Source organism: Cololabis saira, chromosome 13, assembly GCF_033807715.1.
Source record: "Cololabis saira isolate AMF1-May2022 chromosome 13, fColSai1.1, whole genome shotgun sequence".
Classification (NCBI taxonomy): domain Eukaryota; kingdom Metazoa; phylum Chordata; class Actinopteri; order Beloniformes; family Belonidae; genus Cololabis; species Cololabis saira.
In genome coordinates this window covers 31955089-31976384 of record NC_084599.1, presented here as the reverse complement: position 1 = coordinate 31976384, position 21296 = coordinate 31955089, and the positions used below count along the sequence as shown (strand labels likewise).

Here is a 21296-nt window from a genome sequence, read left to right as displayed (position 1 = left end):
CAGTTTAAGATTAAGATTCCCAGAATATTCAAATTTTTTGAGATAGGATATTTGAGTTTTCTTAAGCTGTAAGCCATGATCAGCAATATTAAAATAATAAAAGGCTTGCAATATTTCAGTTGATTTGTAATGAATCCAGAATGTATGACATTTTTGCATTAGAGAAAATAAAGGACTTTATCACAATATTCTAATTTTCTGAGACAGTCCTGTATAATGTTTTAAAATTCTCACCAAATAGAGATAAAAGCATGAAATACACAGATTATTATATCAGAAATAGTTGTGGGTTTTTGAAAGGTACCAACAAATCTGCCCACGCCTGTTTGCATGCACTAAAAGTTAATAACCACAGATATTTCTTTCTTTCTGACCTGGCACTTGACCAGCATGTCGAAGAAGACATCGTCCCCTTCGGGCTGCTCAGCACTGGCCTCCAGGCAGCTGTAGAGGGAGGGTGTGTCGTTGCTGTCCGCACTGGATGTTAGTGCTGGGAAGAAAAACAAGAGCTTTTTCAGCAATAATAGAGGAGGCGAGTGTGGCAAAAATGCACTGTGCCTGATATCCCGTCACCATTGTGACGGGATTGTAACTCTCACACGCTCATCTCAAAGCAAAGTCAAGAGCCACCACTGTGCTGTAGAATTATTTGTCATATTTCTCTAAAGTTGACACAAAATTGAACATTGTGTCACCATGGTGGGCAAGATAAGCTTTATGCTTCAAGCCCAGACCTTTTCGGTCAAATAATCACAACGTTGACCAGGGAAAAACCTGTGTTATCTTGTTTGTTGATTTTTGTTTTTGATTTTGATGCGGAAATAAATATCAACTAACTAACTAACCATTTGATGGCGTCTGGTCTGTGCTGGAGGTGGAGGGTAAACGAGGCGGGTTGGAGGTGTTGAGACGTAAGCCAGGAAACTGGTTGAGGCTGACTCTCTGGTCGTCCAGACGACGGGCCTGGGAGCTGGCCAGCAGCTCCAGGAAATGTCCAGGATCCTGTGATGGTGTTTCGTGCTCTGAAATACCTGCAAAAAGACAATTATCGTTGGCAAGTAATGAACAGCTGGCTATATTCATTTACACAATACTTTTTCGGATTGTTTAGGTATTTATGGGAAAAGAAGGGACAAATTACGCCTTTTTTTATTTTAAAGTGGCCATGCTATGCTCTTCCATGTTAATTGACTTATCTGCAGTGTTTTGATGATTTATCTTGGAGGCAACTCAAAGCTCAAACAGGGGTAAACATCTGTTTTCATATTCCTATGCAAAAAAAACTCCACTTCCAGGGTGCTGAGGACTGAAGACGTTCCTTTATCTTAAGTTTTCTCTAAAAATCAGCCTTTTATGATGTCAGACGGCAGAGTTTCTTTGCAGGCTCATATTCTCCGACAGTCTGGATCCAGAAAAGGCTTCAGCTGTCATTTTAAAAAGGAAAAGGTTCTAACTTCTCAGCCAGGATCCATCCTGGTGCATCTGTTAGTCCTATCAGCATTTCCTTCTCAAGACGACTCTAAAGAAAGAGGCTTTAAACTCCGCCCATCAGCAAGCCTCCTGAAACTTGAGCAATCAGACAACACTTTCTATATGTGCTCATTTTCATGAAGAGTCTCTCTTTGTAACTGTCATTCAGGATTTGGAAGTTATGCTGGGCCCGAATCTACTTTAGAAATACCAGAATAAAATTTATATGGCTGAAAATAAAGCATAAAATGGCCACTTTAAATGAATTTGAAAGTAGTATTTCACCCAAAATCAGTAGAAAATTCAGTCTCATCTTTATGGAGTATGACGGCTCTTGTTTGGATCAATGATTGTTAAAAAGAACCCAACGAGAATAAATCTACAAGATCCAGAAATGCAACTCTGTTGGCTAAACAATGAAACCAAAACTAGGAGATTCTGGGTGGAATATCAAGCGACACAAACAAAACAAAGAATTAACAACACTGAACAAACACGACACAGATTTGTCGACAAATTGCTTTCACACCATATATGGGCAGGAGGATGTTGTGCCCGTGCTCAAGTAGAAACTATTCCCAAAGATTCTTTCCTGTGTTTAATGAAGGTTGAATGTGAAGCTAAATGAGGAAAAGACACTCAATAAGTCAGGTTTCTTTTAGTACTCAACCCTGACAGAGGATTTAAAAATCCAGAGCTGTCACATATGGTGCCAACGCTGCTGAAAACACAGTACCGACTCACATTGGCCTTCAGCTACAGGTAAGTTGGAGGAGGGAGAGGGATGGGCAGGAGGAGGGCTCTGGCCATCCAGTGTGCACCTTTGGTCGTCCATTCTGTTGCCCTGGAAACGAGAGAGGAGGTCGAAAAAGCTATCCTCTCCAATAGTGTCCCGGTTATTTTTCTACAGGGAAACAAAGAAGAGTCATTAATAACGGAAAGAAGAAGCTTCACATCAGTTGATAAGCTTTCAACAAAAGGATAAATAAAAGGATGACCGTCGTGAGACAAGTTAGTTTTACCCTATTGATGATGTGTTGTTGCGATAGTAGTAGGACAGAAAGGACAAACAGCAATAACATTTAGCCATTATTCTTACTATCAGAGTGCTTTAAGGAGGAAGGAACTGGATTTCCTGGTTTGAACGTCTGATTTTTATCTCTAAGTATTTATTGTCCGCTGAAACGACTGGTTGATTTGTCAGTCGTCTAAACCTTTGGTATATTGGAAAAAATCTGATTGGAGATCAAATGAGTAAGTGATTCAGTAGTTGCATCAATAATCTGCATTTTCTGATTAAAATAGGGCTTAAACAGATGATGTAAGTTTTCAAATAAAGGTTTAACATAAACATTTGGTGTCACTGATAGAAGCTATAGGATGCTGCAGCTTTTAACTACTTTTATGTGGTTGTTTAAAACTTCACAAAATTACAAGAACTGTTTATTTTGTATACAGGACTGTCTCAGAAAATTAGAATATTGTGATAAAGTTCTTTATTTTCTGTAATGCAATTAAAAAAACAAAAATGTCATACATTCTGGATTCATTACAAATCAACTGAAATATTGCAAGCCTTTTATTATTTTAATATTGCTGATTATGGTTTACAGTTTAAGATTGAGATTCACAGAATATTCTAATTTTTTGAAATAGGATATTTGAGTTTTCTTAAGCTGTAAGCCATGATCAGCAATATTAAAATAATAAAAGGCTTGCAATATTTCAGTTGATTTGTAATGAATCCAGAATGTATGACATTTTTGTTTTTGTAATTGCATTACAGAAAATCACAATATTCTAATTTTCTGAGACAGTCCTGTATGTATGCGTACATTGGTGAAGTTGCTTTTTGAAAGAATACTGGAAGAAGAAACAACTTGAGTCCATTATAGTTTTTAAATCAAAAAGAAAAGGATTAACTGGACTTAGAATCCTTAAAAGCTTGGGAGTTTGTTTTTGAGTTAAAGTCTTAAATTATAAGCGTACTACTACTACAACTACTACCACTATCATTTAGCAGACCTTAAATGCACCCTCTGCATGAGGGTGAACATCCCTGATAGTGAGTCTTTCTTACAGGATCGATGCTTCACATTGAACTATTAAGGTCAATTATCATTATGGGGATGTCGTGTTTTACAATCAGCTACTGTAACTCACCTTAGAGGACACAGGTGAGTCCTCCTCAGAGGTCGCATGTTCCGCGTGGTTTTCCTCCTGGTCTTTAGAAGACTTGCTGTCCTTCTGCTTCTTGATTCTCAGCCGGTGGAAGAGGAAGAGTTTAGTAGATGCCATGATTGTGTTGTTTTTTGATGGATCCGGGAATAAGTCCACTTCTTTATCCTGAACAAACAAGGTCCACAGATTAAGTAAACTTTACTCATAATACGCAGATTCAGGTTTTTTTTTTCTATATTTGACTCACTAAAGCTTTAATAAAAAAGGTTACTAGGGTTCTCATGTTTTTTCTTAAGCAAATGAGATACTGTACATTTGAAATGATGTTCACTTGGGAAATAGCTTTAAAATATCATGCATTAATACAAAGAAAGGATGAGGAGGTTCTCTGGACTTCAGAGGGATTCACAGGGTTGCAGTTTCAGTTTCAATCAGCACTAAAAAGACAAAAAAGTAAAGTTCCCGCTGTGACTAATATCATACGTACTAGGTGAATTTGCAAATCGCGGCTCTGATTTTTATCAGCACTTTGATTCAGGTTTTCCGCACTGCCTCTCATCCTGAACGAAGACTTCACCCCTGAAACAAACAGAAAATTCAACATTATGATAAAGACGAACCAGGATTACAAGTGGGCAGCAATGATTTGGTAAAGCATCGTGTGAAACCAGAACTTTCTCGAAACTGAAGTTTAACTTTGAGGGCTCTAAAACACTGAAACATCATAGTTTTCTAACACACATTGTTTAATTAAAGCATGTGGACTCATTCAGGTATGTAAAAACAGACTGATTGGTTAGTTGGTGCAGCGCTGAGGAGAAGGCATTTATTTACCTGGTAGGTTGATGTAACACTGCTGGCCTTCTGGGAGAGCAGGGCTGTCGGTGTTACCGAAGATTTTCTGCGCGTTAGAGCTGGACTTGAGGCCCACGACCAGCCGTAGGTCGGACAAGTTCATCCTGGCTGTCACTTCACTACTTTTATCTCCAGTCTGCACCATTGACAATATTCAGTTTAGTGTCAACTTATTCCCCACAAATATCAACAATAAGAACAGCATAGAGTTCATATAAGCTGGCTGTATAACATACACATAACTGAGTTTATACGTCCATATTAAGTGAGCAATGAGGTTTTCCCTGCAGTTCATTAAACCACCACTAGATGGAGACTGTGGCTCAAAGAAAACGGCTGAGTAGACTCGGATGGGAGATGGACTATAAACAAACACCTCTTTGGCAATTTCCAGATGTTTCTCAGCGAAGAACATGGCCTGCTCATGATTCCCCAGGGCAGTGTGGGCATTTCCTAAGCTCCAGTAGGCTCTTCCTTCTCCGACTCTGCAGACAGACAGGGAAACAGGCTGAGCAACTTTAACTGACATTGAGCAAGAATGGGTAGGGCATTCATCAAACTGACAGAGCGCAACAGTAACCGCCGGATCCAAAGCCTAAACTTGTGCCCAGGTCTCAATTACAGCTGGTGCTCAACAAGTCAGCGGTTATCGTAGCCGCTAAATAACAACCTCACATCTGCATGTACTTGACTGTACGTAATTTTGTGTATAAATATTACTACGGGTATTTAAAAATATGTGTATGAGTAAACATAAATGATTCAGAACACTTGCAGAAACATGTAGAGAAGAAGCCTGAATGTTCGTATAAGCTTATGACTTAACTATTTACTAAAAAAAAAAACTGTGATTGCATATTTACTCTCAAATGGACGTACTTGCACCTTTGTGATCAGTATTGTTAGATTATCAAGATAAATTACAGTGAATTACACATTAAATTCTCCATCTTTGTAAACCCTACCTAGTTTGTTTTTTTTTTATATAATTTTTACAGATCAGTTTCCATTCGCTACACACTCCCACAGACAATCATTTGGGAGAAAAGCTGGCAACAAACGGCCTCTGTGGTATACCGGTCACTGAGGTCCTGAGCAATGACCAGATGTTTGAGGTGATAGTCGATGGCTCTCTCGTAGTCCTGCAGTAGTGTGTAGGTGTTGCCCAGGCTGTAACAGGCCTGAGCCTCCACCGCTCTGTCTTTCAAAAGCCGGGCCAGCTGCAGAGTCCTCCTGGGGGCAGACGAGAAGGGGAAGAGGAAGGTCAAAGAATGTGTAGGGTGGGTGCAGGAAAGGTTTACTTATCCTTTCTTTTCCCGCTTTACTCTCACTTTAAAAGCAGTTCTGTCTGAAAAATGTTAAGGGAAGAAGAAATCATGCTGCTTAGAACTGCTTATAGGTATAAATAAGGTAGACCTGGTGTTGGTGTTAATCATTTAAGTTTGATCTTGTCGTTCTCTTTTTCTCCTGATGTCATTAGAACTTTTATAGTACAGAGAGGCTCATAGGAAGAAGTAAACACACACACATGATGTCCATTACAGGGAGAGAAAGGTGTTGAGTCTGAGATTTACTCACTTGTAGTGATCAGCTGCGATTTCAAACTGCCCGAGGAATATGAAAGCATTACCCAGGTTGCAGTGGGCCCGCCGCTCTGCAGACTTATCCCCAAATTCTTTAGCAATGAGGAGCCGCTGTCCAGGGGGACACAAAGTAGGGTGTATGTTACTGATGGCGAGACAAGGTTTTTTAGACGTTATAGAAGTACATAATGTACAGAGGTGTCAAAAGTATTCACATTCATTACTCAGGTAGAAGTATAGATACTAGAGTTTAAAAATACTCCTGTAGAAGTTGAAGTATCAACTCAAGTTTTTTACTCAAGTAAAAGTATAAAAGTACTGGTTTCAAAACTACTTAAAGTATAAAAGTAAAAGTAATGTAAGGGGGAAAAAGCCATTAAGGACAAATGTCATTGAAAATGAATGCATCTTAGTATAATGCAAATATATTAAAGAACCATATATGTGTACTATTGAGCATTAACATGCGTTTCAGAGAGCAGACGCGTACGAACCAATAGGGTGTCGGAATGGTATTATGTTTTTACTTCTCATTCAACCACAACCAAATTCACTCAAGCCGGATGGAGCAATTTAACTGGATAGTTTTTTTTTTAAAGGCCGAAATGAAATAGAGTAACGAGGCTGTTTTTAAAATGAAACGAGTAAAAAGTACAGATAATTGCGTGAAAATGTAAGGAGTAAAAGTAAAAAGTCGTCTGAAAAATAATTACTCCAGTGAAGTATAGATAACCAAAATTTCTACTTAAGTAAGGTAACAAAGTATTTGTACTTTGTTACTTGACACCTCTGGTAATGTATATGTATAAGTTTTTACTAGTTTAAGTCGTTTGCTACTTACCTTCTGATGTGCAGCGGCTGCGGTTTCAAAGTTCCCCAGCAGATAGTACGCGTTCCCCAGGTTCCCGTAGGTGCGGCCCTGAGCTGCATGATCACCCAACTCCTTCGCCAGGCACAAGTTTGCTCTTTATTAATAAAATAAAAACAAACAAAACAAAAGATGACAATGTACCCGTCTTTCTACTTTAAATCTAAACCTAAAAAGTTCACAGAATAAAACTGATGTGATCTGTTTTCAAAAATGCTTTTGTGATGACTTCTGAGAAAAACAACCCCTCCCTTTGGTTCCTGTGTGATGGTTGAACCCAGCTAAACATTGGAAGATATTTACAGCCAGTTTAGGTGTGATGAAGGACAGAGATGGGATCAGGGTTATTGTTGTTACACCTTTAAAACTGGCACCAGATGCCGTCGCAGAGCAACACCGGGGCAGGGTTACGTCTGCTCTGTTACATTCAGAAAGGAAGTGAAGGCAGGGCGGTGAAGGGTTCTTTTGTTTTCACTTTATATCTAAACTTTTCACTTGACCTTGTTTTTCATGTGATCGACGCTGATACCACTTCACGATACCGCAGCCCGACTTTCAGGTGGGAACAGAGAGAGGACTGGCTTTCTCAACGTGTCAAAATAATACTTCAGTCTTGAAACCTCTCTCAGTTTAGAAGGTGAATAGATGGCAAACAATAACAGCCATTGGTTTAATCCAGTGCTTTCTATGTGGCTCAATATCAGTGGAGAAAAATCAGGAAGCAGATTCATTTAGACGCAGTAAAGGGTTTGAATAAATATGCAGCTCTGCTCACACCAACAGTCTAGATTAGATTCAACTTTATTGCCATTACCCATGTACAGGTGCAGAGCAATGACATGCAGTTTAGCATCCAACCAGAAGTACAGTCAGCAGTAAGTGTAGGATTTACGGCATACGGACAGGATTTATATATATATATATATATATATATATATATATATACATACATACATACATACATACATACATACATACATACATACATACATACATACATACATACATACATACATACATACATACATACATTTAAAACACAAACACACTAGGAATGGGCGATATTTTACCGTACACGATATACCGTCCAAAAAAATTCCTCACGGTAAATCGACGCACAACGTACGTGTGAGGGAAGGAAGGAAGGAAGGAAGGAAGGAAGGAAGGAAGGAAATGAGCCAGAAAGAAAGAAAGAAAGAAAAAGAAAGAAAGAAATGAGCCAGAAAGAAAGAAAGAAAGAAGGAAATGAGCCAGAAAGAAAGAAAGAAAGAAAGAAAGAAAGAAGGAAATGAGCCAGAAAGAAAGAAAGAAAGAAGGAAATGAGCCAGAAAGAAAGAAAGAAAGAAAGAAAGAAGGAAATGAGCCAGAAAGAAAGAAAGAAAGAAAGAAAGAAAGAAGGAAATGAGCCAGAAAGAAGGAAAGAAAGAAAGAAGGAAATGAGCCAGAAAGAAAGAAAGAAAGAAAGAAGGAAATGAGCCAGAAAGAAAGAAAGAAAGAAAGAAAGGAAATGAGCCAGAAAGAAAGAAAGAAAGAAAGAAAGAAGGAAATGAGCCAGAAAGAAAGAAAGAAAGAAAGAAAGAAGGAAATGAGCCAGAAAGAAGGAAAGAAAGAAAGAAGGAAATGAGCCAGAAAGAAAGAAAGAAAGAAAGAAAATTGATGAAGTTTAGTAGTATTTAGTATTCTTTTAGAGCAGTGTTTTGGGGGCTCCAAAGACTGAATGTGGTGATAGATTTATAGTTACAAAGGTGGAGTTGAATTGGTATTTTTTTATCGTCATTTTTATCGTTATCGGGATAAATGCCAGAAATTATCGTGATACATTTTTTTAGTCCATACTGCCCATCCCTAATACACACACATATTCCCCCTTTGTATAATCGTTTCCACCACCCGTGCTGTGTGGATGACCGACAGGCGTAACCGCATAACATCTCGTTCTGCGGCTGTTACACCTCCTTCCGCCTTGGGAAGTATCACAGCGGAGTAACAGGGTGAAACAAGTGCTGTGTGAATTCTCATTGCAGAAAGGTGTGAAAAGGGTGCAAGGATGGCTGCAAACTCCACACAGAAGATGGTATCAGTCTGTCACGGGGATGCCGAGAGACCCGACAGCAGCGTTCAGGCCTGCCGTCAGACTGCCTGGGCAATTTACAAGCAAGCTAAAGACCCGCTGGGAAAGAAAAGGAATATACTAACAAGTTTTCAACCGCAGCGATCAGAGAGGCAGAGGTCGATTGGACTGGAATCATTACAACATTTGTACCTCGACATTGAAGCACTGCCTACTGGTCGAGCGCTGTTTAGGGCTGGGCGATATATTGAGATTTTAATATATATCGATATATTTTCAAACGCGATATGGTACGAGACAATATCGTTTATATCGATTTAAATTTTTTTTTTTTTTTTTTTAATTTTGATATAGCTTATTTTGTGACAAATTGACTTGAATGTTTTATTTGATATTTGCACAAATGTTTTGTTATTTGCACAACTGTCAACCTCAGTGGAAAAGTCTGCCTGTTACTGTCTACATTGTATTAATTGCACTGTGTATTTTAATGTAATTGTTATGCAGGAAAGGGATATTTGTTTTATTTTATTCAAGAAGCATTTTTATTCTATATATGCAGGCAGTTTATTTTTATTTCATTTGTTTTATACATGTTGATATTGTGCAGACCTCTGTTAATAAAGGTACCTGTGTGATATTTGGCACGTGGCTTTGTATTAAAACTGACTGTTTTTTTAAGGGTTTGGCTCAGAAAAAAATGAAGCTAACAGAGATGCTATGCTATAATGCTTTGGGGGAAACCCCAATTAAGGCACAGAAAAAATATCGATATATATCGAGTATCGCCATTCAGCTAGAAAATATCGAGATATGACTTTTGGTCCATATCGCCCAGCCCTAGCGCTGTTGTCGTGCTCAATAACGTAAAAGGCTGAAACCAGCTGATGATTTCCTCCTGCAGCCATGGAAATATCCCACGGCTGCAGGGAAATATCCCGGGGCTGCAGGGAGCTATACCGTGTGTGGTTCGAAGGAACAACCAGGTTGTTAACTCAGCACTGTGTTTTATTCAGCGTTGTCCAAATAAAGCAGCCAGCGACCGGAGACATTAGGACCTTTGTGCAACAAAACCATGAATTAGAGGAAACGGACCGCCTTCATGTTGCAGAATGTTGTAATACTTTGTGGGAACACACACTGGAATGGGAATATTACGCCTTTGTGGCTTCACTGTGAATGCGCAGCTGGACCGTGGAGGCGTAATGGAGAAAGTATTTTTAAGTTCTTTTTACAATATTCATTTGTTTCCATTCTATTCTTTGTTTAATATACTTTTGTAGATTTTCAACTGAGCTTTTCTCGGAAACCCAGACATTTAATGCATTTTACCACTCCGGTTTGGATGCTGTATTGCTTTAGATACTTCTGGCTGTTTTGAACATCTGTTAAGATGAGTAACCAACTGGAAACGTGTTTGTATGTGGGAGTAACTGACTGAGCTTTCCAAAGCCTCGAGCGATGCCTGGAATCAAAGCTGAAATCAAGACACGCTGAAGAGGGGATGTGGAGGATAGAGGGCAGGGGCGAAAGGGAAGAGAAGGTGAAGGAAGTTTAAGTAGTCCCTGATTGTCAGGCTGTGATAATCGGCCAAACGATTTATCAGCCAACTGATTAAGAGGTCTCTCTCTGATGGTGCTGCTGTATGTTCTGGTCTTGAAAAGAGACTGGAAAATAAAAAAGGATGGGTATTAAAACTGTAATAAAAAGAGCAAAAACAGGGCTTCTTTAAACTGTTGATTTATTACTTGAACTTTTTCAGAAATGTAGTTTGTATGAAAAAAGATCTGACGCTGTTATTTTGAGGATCATGATTTAGGTGGCAAGTGTTGAGCAAGTGTTAACTAAAACGTTTCACTGTGGAGAACCGGCGTCATCTTGGAGTAAAATTCAAAATAAAAGAGTGTGCAGAACAAAAACACCCCCGCTAATGTATGTTAAGACTCTTACCCAGAGCGTTTGGCTAACACTCAGTTTAAGCATCTTAAGCAAAGATTATTTGAGGTCAGCATGCGGATCTAACGTCCGACTTTCAGCTCAGGCTCCGGACAGCTTCCCCAGCAGAGTCTCTGAGTGACTGCTCGAGGCTTCAGAGGTAAAGCCAAAACAATCGATACGTAGAAGTAAGCAGAGACACCAACTCACTCGTAGTACTGTGCAGCTTTCCTCAGGGCGACCCGGGCCTCCTCTGGAAACTCGCCTGGCTCCGCTCCACTCCAGCAGATGCTTTTGCCTTTGGCGTGGTAAACGTTTCCGAAATTATACAGCGCTCGAGCCTGCCCAACCTACAGCACGCACAGCAGTTTTTCACAGAATTAAACCAGAGTGACCACCGCTGTAATTACATACTTAAAATACATTGACATCAGGCTCTCTCTTTTTTGCATGCAAACTGACAAACTTCTAGAGACTGGCGAACTGACTCTACGCAGTTGTCATGCAGACCCAAAACAAAGAGCATGTTATGTGGTGTTTTTTTTTGAAAATTTGAATCCGCTCACTTGATCAAAGTCAATAAAACTCTCAGCTGAACTTTTCTCTAACAAATGGCTGAACTCAAGTTAATCTTTATTTCGTTTACAAAAAGAAAGCCAATGGTTTTCTTTTATTTGGATCTAATCCTCTATTGTAATACAAAAAAAAAATAACTTAAAAAGGTTTCACACTCCTGCTCCAAATGTAATTGATTTTGATTAGTTTAAAAAAACGGACACATGAAGAAGTCGGAAAAAGAAACGTACACATGTAACTATCTTGCTTAGATCCCGGAGAGGTACGTACATGTTTTCTAACTTCCTGCAGAGTTTTTACATATCTGTAAAACCAACAGTGACACAGCTGACTAGGGCTGGGGATCGATTCAAATATCAAGAATCGATTCGATTCCGATTCTTAAGATTCAGAATCGATTATCACGATCCGATTCGATCCGATTCGATATTGATTTGGGTTACTGTTAATAAAACTGTTTTTTCAGCTGTTGCATGAATTATATGACTGTGTAGTTATGCAACATATTAATGCTAGTATTATATTGAGATTCAACAGCAAGTATTGGCAGCTAATGATGCTGTAAGGACCAATCACTTCCCAGAATGCTGATAGAACTGCTTTCAGAAACATCGTGTGGGTCAGAATTATCAAACAGATCCAGGGCAGCAAACAGAGATAGATGAAATCGGTTTTATTTTTTCCCCATTGATGAGAATTTGGTTTTTAACATTTATGCAAATGTACCCCAAGACAGTATATAAAGCAAAGAAATATAGACAATTTATGCAATTATAACTGAAAACTTTAATGTTTTCATACCTTTAAACATATTTAAAGGCAAAAAAATGGCACCAGTTATTCTCGTGTCCAACAAAATATTCCTTTTTTGGGCATAAACAAAAAAGTACCAAAAGTTGTAATGTAATGATGAAAAAAAAAAAATGTTATTTATTTTTAATTTTTTAAATCGATCTTTAGACATATGAATCGATTTGTAGGAATTAATATGAGAATCGATTTAAAATCGGAGAATCGATTTTTTCAAAACAGGCCTACAGACAGACAGACAGACTGACAGAGTTTTAAGTTGGACTGCCAGCCCTGCCGCGTGTGGAACGTTCCGCGGGCCGAGACAGAGACCCGTCTTTGCCCAGACAGAAACGGTGCCGCTGCATACAGACGGTATTATTCATTTAAGGGAAGTGTTGCAGTGAGAGTGTGTTTGTGTGAATGGCTGCAGGAGAAAAACACTGTTAAATACTTTGTAGAACTGCAGCTGCTGCAAAAAAGTCCTATATAACCATTTACTGTAAGACTTGTATATGTTTTGTTTTTTTTACGTGTTTTTTGGGTTCACAGTGGCTACCCTTTATTTAAAATGTTTTATAGGCTTTTTTTTTCTCCCTAATAGCAGAATGCAAGGATCTAATTACTATCAGATGTGAGATTGAGGTGTGGCCCACATAACATACCAGAACCACCGTCTCATGAGCACTGATCCTGCAAGAGCTGCCAGAGCCAAAACAAAGATCAGAGCAATAAATTGAAACTCATATGGAGCCGAAGTGTGAAACACTTGCACGTTTTCTATCACAAATTGGATTCAGCTGATCAGCACCTCAACATTTCCCTTGTTGCGTTATACTTTTCTAAAAATGCAATTTAACAATATGACCCACCTTATCATAAATGGCTTTTGTAATGTCCAGATGTCTTTGGCAACAAACCACTGCTTCATCATACCGCCCTAGAAGCTTCAACGTGTTCCCGAGGTTACCGCTGGCTTTGGCTTCACCGAGTTCATCTCCAATTGTTCTGGAATTGCAATAGAGGTGGGAAAAAATGAAATAATTAGATTAGATTATCTCACCAGACAGCAGCTGGGATAGACTCCAGCATCCCCATGACCCCTAACAGGACGACGCACAGATGCTGGATAATTAGAAATCATTTCCTACGTTTAGTAGGGTATTTCACTCATGGAGGAATGATTCACCTGGTCAGTGTGAGGTCGTGCCGATGGTACTCCAGGGCTTTATTATACTCTTGAAGGTGAAAGTAGGCATTTCCCAGCTGGCTGTAGATGGCGCTGAGGATTTGGAGGTCCTCCGTCCCAACTTGTATGGCAGACTCAAAGAAGGAGACCCCGGTGCGATAGTCGCCGGCCTTGCAGAGACGCTCACCTTCCAGAGCCAGATCCAGACATGACGATTCCATCCTGCTAAAAGAAGCACGACCTCTGTGAGAAGTGATGCTGAGCCCAACAGTGATGCCAATATGCTTCACTGCTAGGGCTGGGCGATATAGGGATTTTACTATATATCCATATATTTTCAAACGCAATATGGTACGAGACAATATCGTTTATATCGATTTAAAAAGTAGTTTTTTTTTTATGATTTTGATATAGCTTATTTTGTGACAAATTTACTTTAATGTTTTATTTGAGATTTGCACAAATGTTTTGTTATTTGCACAACTGTCAACCTCAGTGGAAAAGTCTGCCTGTTACTGTCTACATTGTATTAATTGCACAGTGTATTTTAATTTAATTGTTATGCAGGAAAGGGATATTTGTTTTATTTTATTCAAGAAGCATTTTTATTCTGTATATGCAGGCAGTTTATTTTTATTTCATTTGTTTTATACATTTTGATAATGTGCAGATAATGTGCAGACCCTGTGTGACATTTGGCACGAGGCTTTGTATTAAAACTGACTGTTTTTTTAAGGGTTTGCCTCAGAAAAAATGAAGCTAGCAGAGATGCTATGCTATAATGCTTTGGGGGAAACCTCAATTATGGCACAGAAAAAATATCAATATATATCGAGTATGGCCATTCAGCTGGAAAATATCGAGATATGACTTTTGGTCCATATTATCCCCGGTCCTAGGTTCAAGGTACTTTTGTTGTCATACAACGTGTTAAAAAATACCACAGAGTGAAAAGCTGTTTCCTGAGGCCAGGGCTTCAAATAGATAATAAGTAAATAAATGAATAACCAAAGCCGTAGTTAGAATTGTAACATTTACTGCTCTGCTTCTGCTCACGTAAGTGTTCTCTAAAGAACAGAGGCTGCTGTTTTGAGCAGAATCCACCACTCGTTGCCGCGCCTTCATGTCAGCCCCAGAGCAGCTGCTGCACCAGACAGTTACTCTCCACCATGTACGCACCAACGCACGCTCACACACGAGTGGTAAAAGGCCAACCTACTTCAGAATTCTCATGAAAATTACTGAAACAGATTGCAACACAATCTGGCGGACGTTCAAAATCAAAGATAACATTTTTCTTTCTAAGATTTCTCATTTCGCTACTCTGTGAGAACAGTGAAAAAAAAACTAAAGCACCATGGAGTTATGGAAAACTGTCAGAAACGGTCCATTCATCTTCCCAGATGAATCATTAAAAATATCATGCTCCTTATCAGAATTTGTAGACAGGTGAAAGGAAGTTTCCACGTCAAGAATCAACAATATCAACATAAAATATGAAGTGAAATCAAGAACATTTCTGTAGTAATACCATATAAACAGTAGGGAAGCAAATTGTTACCTCAGAAACAGAGAAAATAAACTAAATAGAGCCCTCTTAAATCACCATTAAAACAAAAAGATAAACAGCAAGGTCAAGTGATTAACATCTGAATTGATTAATGTTACTTGGTTAAATTTTGTTAGTCTCATTTGTCTCAGTGGGGTCGTGTTATCAGCAGGTGACCTCCATCTCACCTGAGAACTGGGATAAGCTCCAGATAACCCGCCCCTCCTCGTGCTGGTGGCAGCGGGGAATGGGGATGGAAAATAAAAGGATCTTTTCAAAAAAAGTTAGAGTTTATACAAGTATTCGTGACGACAACTCTGTGAATATACCACCAGTTCTTGAGTTCTGATGTGGTCTCCTCTGTTTGACATCATTTCTCATAGCAGAACACAGAGAGAACACAAATGTTCCTCTGAACTGAGAAAAAAAACAGGACTTTTGAAACCAGTCACAACAACTATAAATCCAAAATAGAATGAAGCACTTCCTGCTCGTCACAAACACCAAGCCCCCCCAAAAAAAGAACATCCCAGGAATGAAAATATGCACCTTTCAATATACCACAAACACAAAGTACACTCAGATGTGTCTCACCCAGAGCTCTCACTTTGTGGGAAACGCTGCCATTCACGACCTCCATCTTCCCTTTTTGTAGGTTTGAAACTGCCAGTGATGTAAAACCAGAGACCATCATGCTTTGAGATCACACAACCCATGATGCCTTCTACCATGTGATAGACTGGGTTTAACGTTAAAACTCTACAAACTTCAAAACACCTTTTTTTAAAAGTCAAATATTTTCCCAGTGAGTTTATAGTCTTAATCACTTGTTTTATGTCATTTTAATAGAGTTTGATGTCATTCTTTCCTTCTGTCACTGGTCTCATTTAAAGTAAAACATGTGATCAACCAGGGCAGGCTTTTAAGGACCTGCATAGATCAAGTCCTGCCCAGGACATATTGGCATGTGATGGGACTTTTACCCAGTGATCTCCACTTTTTTACAAAAATGTACTTTGTTAATACAAAGATTGTCTTTAATATTTGCAAGTACAACACCAAAACTTTGCAATTAGTCCTCAGTACATCAGTGGCAGATCAGGTAAAAAAAAAAAAAAAAAAAAAAAACACTTCTGCAAGACTGTGTGTAAATCAGTTTGGGCAGCTTTTGTATGAATTCAGATAAAGCACAGCTTGCATTGTTTCTTGCTCTGCAGCTCTGCAGCCTTGCAGCTCTGGCCTGGCCGTCTGACACACAGACCTGCAGCTCTGACGTGGATTAATCTGCCTAATCATAGCCGGCCTTTATGGTGCAGACACAGGGATCCATGAAGGAGAACAAGACTTCATGGGCTTTTTCTCTGGTTGTAATCACAATGAAGATAGGAACATTGAGAAAATGACCAGCCAGTGATGAAACATAAAAAAAAAAAAAAAAAAAAAATTATATATATATATATATATATATATATATATATATATACCGTACTTTCTGGACTATAAGCCGCACCTGTATATAAGCCGCATACGCTCTATTTAAAAAAAAAAAACAATAAAAAAAAGATATACAAGCTGCACCTGTATATAAGCCGCATCCGCTCTATTTAAAAAAAAAGATATGCAAGCCGCAGATATTTATGTTGTTAGATTAGATATTTACTACATGTACAGAAGGATTTTGAACTGTAAATGATGTACATGTTTGTACCTAAATAGATCCTTTCCTAACAGTGTCTTTTAACACGGCAGCAACTTTGCTGATTAAAACGGGACAGAACCAAGAGAAAATAACCGGTATTTATTTATCTATTTATCTGTTTGAAATCTGCTTCTACCTACTTCTATCTGCTAAAGAAGAAGTAGTGTATTCTTCTTTGCATTTATTTTGTCTTAGTTTTGATTCTAATTCCGGTTACAGCGCCCCGACCGAAAAATCCACAGAATAGCCGCACCTTTGTATAAGCTGCATGGTTCAAAACCTATGAAAAATGTAGCGGCTTATAGTCCAGAAAATACGGTATATATATATACACATATATACATATACACACACATACATCCCATGATTCCTCCACTCTCAACTGTCTCAATAAATCCGGAGCTACCCTGTTGCTCCATTCCTCTGCGTTTTGTTTTAATGGGGCTAATATTAAGAACTGCTGTTTATGTGGTTGTCTCCATACCGAGATTTACAATGCGCCCCCCCCTTTTTTTTCTTTACACCAATGTCATGAGGATGAATTACAGTTGCATCACATTGTTTCCTGCTCTGAAGCTCAAAGAGACCATATGAAAGCATGGCTATGAACTAAAAATGGCCACAGCGGCTGTGGTGTGGACACAAAAAAAGGAGGGGAACTACTGCAAATAGTGATGCCATCTATGGAAAAACTTTTATGTCTGAAAGTACCTACAGACAACCACCAGCCAGGGGAAAAAACAACTGGTTAGCTGAAGGGAGGGGGAAAAAATCCCAGAAATTAAAACTATTGAGTTACTTTGGTCTTAAGGTGGCTCAAGAGGATGCTGCCTCTCATTTCATAAGGCGGCTTTAAGAGGGATCACTACAACAGTTTAAAAGGATAAAAGTCAGTGGTAAAACTGAAATATTTTTGTCAGCAGGGCTGCATTACTGTTAAATTTAACCCAGAATACAATTTCCCAAGTCTCAGAATGCCACCTTAATCTAGATTTTGCTCTACAACCATTTCATAAAAATTTCTCTGGACACTATTATCCATAAGTCTGTTGCAAGTGATTAGAAAAGAACCCAGTAGTCATGCTTAAAGTTCTCCCTTACCTCTGATCTCACTGCAGTTTGTGCAGAGAAAGACAGATTTCTGCCTAAAAAACTGTACGTGTGTCAGTTTCCCCTCTACAGATATTTATACATGCAAACATGCATGCGCTTGCACACACACACACCGACACGCACACACACACCGACACGCACACACACACACAGACACAATGAAAACACACCAGCCGTGACAGCAGAGCTGACAGGAAAAGACGAGCAAATTTACAGGACCGTCTTGCATCACTGAAGCTAACAAGGATCATCACCGTTTACTGTATTAGACAGACGGAGTTAAAACGGCCAAAAATGTATATTTCACATGCCAAATGTTTTATACTGTTGAGTAACACCATGTTAACACTATTACTTCACTGTATTTAGACTTGGGAAGTGATTGTACATGTTTCATATTATTTCCTTTCCAATTGTGTTGCAGTCTACAGACTGAATTAAACATCTTTAAAAAAAAAAAACAACAAAAAAAAATACTGGGCATTTGTTTTTGTTAGTATATAGCTGCTCCCTGAAGCAAAGTACAACTCCTTCTTAGTTTACCTTTGACCAAAGAGGCATAGAAGGCAAAAGACGTTAAATCAATGTTGAATTATTGTCAAAAAGGTTGATTTTTGGTTAAAGTCGACGATTGATGGTGGATCAACCATCAATCAATCATCCAATTCGAAAAACAACGTGTAATCAATGTCTAATCAACGTATTCTTTTTGTTGCCGACCAGGATTCAACATGGATTTAGTGTTTCTGCCTAACCGTATTTCAACGTTGATCATCTTACAGAGAATTTAGGCTTCCAGACAAAAGGCATTTCTTCTAAGTATGTTTCCTGGTTCACAATCTCTGATGATGCTTAAGGAAATGGATGGTTACGGTTGAGGTTATGTTGGTTTCAGCAAGAAAAGCAGGTTTGCTGTGAGACATTTCCATTTATACGCCTGTCCATTTCATGATTTCAAAAAACTTACCATAGTTTAGATTTACTTATATAGAAAACAAAACTAAATATTTTATTTTCTCTTTCTAATTTATAGTTTCCCCAAATTAGAAGCTCCCACATTTATGTTTCAGTTGCATTTTGCATGAAACTATAACATGTACAAACTAAGTTTAGTGTGTAATGAATACATAGCTTTCAAAAATGTGAACTCACTTTGAACAAAAATGAACTGCAGTCAATCTGAGGTCAGAGATAACATACACGGGTTCACATACCTGTTGCCTCCTTCCAGCCTGATGCACTCCAGGCAGGCTGACACGACAGACATTTCAAGCTTCTCGATTACTCTCTGCAGCAAACACCACTCTTTCTGCATAACATCCTTTTCCCTCTCTTCCTTCATGTACATACACATAACGTCCCCGGCCCTTAAAAATAAAAAAAAAACTCCCCTTGGACCTGCTGCCCTTTCTGTCAGCACCCTGCTAACTGGTTGTAACGGCAAAACAAAGGACTTAATCCTCTCAGAGTTTACATCAACCTTAAACAGCAGGTGCCAGAGGGGGGGGTGGACCTTTTGTTGAGGTGAAAACGGATTAAAAGCAGGTTGCCACTGAGAGGAAATGATTTAAAGTGAGAGTAGTCAGCTGGGTTGCCATGTTTAGAGGATTGCTGTATTCCCGAGACAAGTAACCATCGGTAACCTGCATGTATAAGCCACCTGATGGTGGGTGTCACGTCCAATTAGTTCAGACTTCAGTGTTAATCATAGCCATGTTAAGTGGCCCCAGTCAATCTTAAGGCTATTTGTTCAACAACTACTATGGAAATGGAATTATGTTTGTTATATTTGAACAAAGACAATAAAACAAGCTGCATGCTCTCAGACTCTAAAATGAAAAGAAATGGCATTTTCTTTTTTCTAGTATTATATTTTACTGTTGACTAGGGCTGGGCGATATGGACCAAAAGTCATATCTCGATATTTTCTAGCTAAATGGCAATACTCGATATATATCTCGATATTTTTTCTGTGCCTTAATTGGGGTTTCCCCCAAAGCATTATAGCATAGCATCTCTGTTAGCTTCATTTTTTTCTGAGGCAAACCCTTAAAAAAACAGTCAGTTTTAATACAAAGCCTCGTGCCAAATGTCACACAGGTTCCTTTATTAACAGAGGTCTGCACAATATCAAAATGTATAAAACAAATGAAATAAAAATAAACTGCCTGCATATATAGAATAAAAATGCTTCTTGAATAAAATAAAACAAATATCCCTTTCCTGCATAACAATTAAATTAAAATACACTGTGCAATTAATACAATGTAGACAGTAACAGGCAGACTTTACTGAGGTTGACAGTTGTGCAAATAACAAAACATTTGTGCAAATCTCAAATAAAACATTCAAGTCAATTTGTCACAAAATAAGTTATATCAAAATCATAAAAAAAAAATATATATATTATTATTTTTTTTTTAAATCGATATAAACGATATTGTCTCGTACCATATCGTGTTTGAAAATATATCGATATATATTAAAATCTCGATATATCGCCCAGCCCTACTGTTGACCAAGATAAGTGTTTCTGCTAAATACATTTTGACTATATGAATGAAAGAAATAAAGACACGGCGTCTAATAAAAAACATATGAAAAGTAGAAAGTTGGTTGGATTTGGAGGAATCAATATGTGCAGAATCAATTTATCTTCAGATAACCGTAGCAATTAGTAACTTAAAGTGGACGGCCATTAGTAGGTACTTTTATCAAGGGTAATTTTTCATGAGCCCATCACCCATCACACCTCTAAACAGTTTTGAAATCACTTTAGAGAAAATAAAGGAAAATATTACAGGAAAAACAACTTCCTGAAAAACAACATGAAATAGTTTTTAAGTGTTTTCTGACTGATCCGATGTCTCGGGGCTCAAGTTTCTTCTGATTGGTGGAATTTGTGCAAACTTTCTGTGGGGGTCGGAGCTACCTCGTGAACTTTCACAACCCCTGCAGCTAGTCATGGTGGGAACGCAAAGCTTCAGACCAAACTATGATTAACAAACGTTTGAAATGTTAATAGCATTTTAAACAATAAGTTCAGAAACCCACTCACACACGTTTGGGCCGGAGTATAAAAGTTTTCAAAGGGAAGAACCCCAACAATAAAGATTACATGCCTCTGTGTTTAGATAGCTGTAAAGCAGCCACTGGTTTATTAGGCTGTATATAAGTTTTAAGATGTTGTTTTATTGTGTTGTTGGGTGCCAGAATCATAGAAATATAACCAATGGCTCTAAATTAAGGTTCTACTGTATACCAGCCGCAACACCACCAACAAAAGAGACAACTTTGGTTAAAGTTGATATGGCGAAAAGACTGGAGAGAAGCAATTATGAAAAATGCTTGTGTCTGCAGCACACACTTCATATCAGGTGAGTAAAAAAAAAAGAGAAAAAAAAGAAGGTATTTATTG

The 21296-nt window shown here is 38.4% G+C and overlaps 1 protein-coding gene across 3 annotated transcripts in view; it reads right to left on the bottom strand.

Moving 5' to 3' along the window:
* LOC133458599 (G-protein-signaling modulator 2-like) overlaps positions 1-21296 on the bottom strand; it is a 29663-nt gene that overhangs the window by 1755 nt on the left and 6612 nt on the right. Inside the window, exons 1-14 of one of the 3 annotated variants that reach the window (XM_061738664.1) lie at positions 19093-19311; positions 13518-13742; positions 13201-13336; positions 11174-11313; positions 6931-7054; positions 6085-6200; positions 5584-5739; positions 4883-4991; positions 4486-4642; positions 4139-4230; positions 3634-3816; positions 2215-2374; positions 846-1031; positions 375-490 (exon numbers count right to left, since the gene is read on the bottom strand). In XM_061738664.1, the coding sequence (XP_061594648.1) occupies positions 375-490; positions 846-1031; positions 2215-2374; positions 3634-3816; positions 4139-4230; positions 4486-4642; positions 4883-4991; positions 5584-5739; positions 6085-6200; positions 6931-7054; positions 11174-11313; positions 13201-13336; positions 13518-13742; positions 19093-19232 (2040 nt within the window). In that variant the 5' untranslated portion in view covers positions 19233-19311. Of the gene's footprint in view, positions 1-374; positions 491-845; positions 1032-2214; positions 2375-3633; positions 3817-4138; positions 4231-4485; positions 4643-4882; positions 4992-5583; positions 5740-6084; positions 6201-6930; positions 7055-11173; positions 11314-13200; positions 13337-13517; positions 13743-19092; positions 19312-21296 lie in introns of those variants that run through there. The other 2 variants (XM_061738665.1, XM_061738666.1) reach the window with 2 other exon arrangements.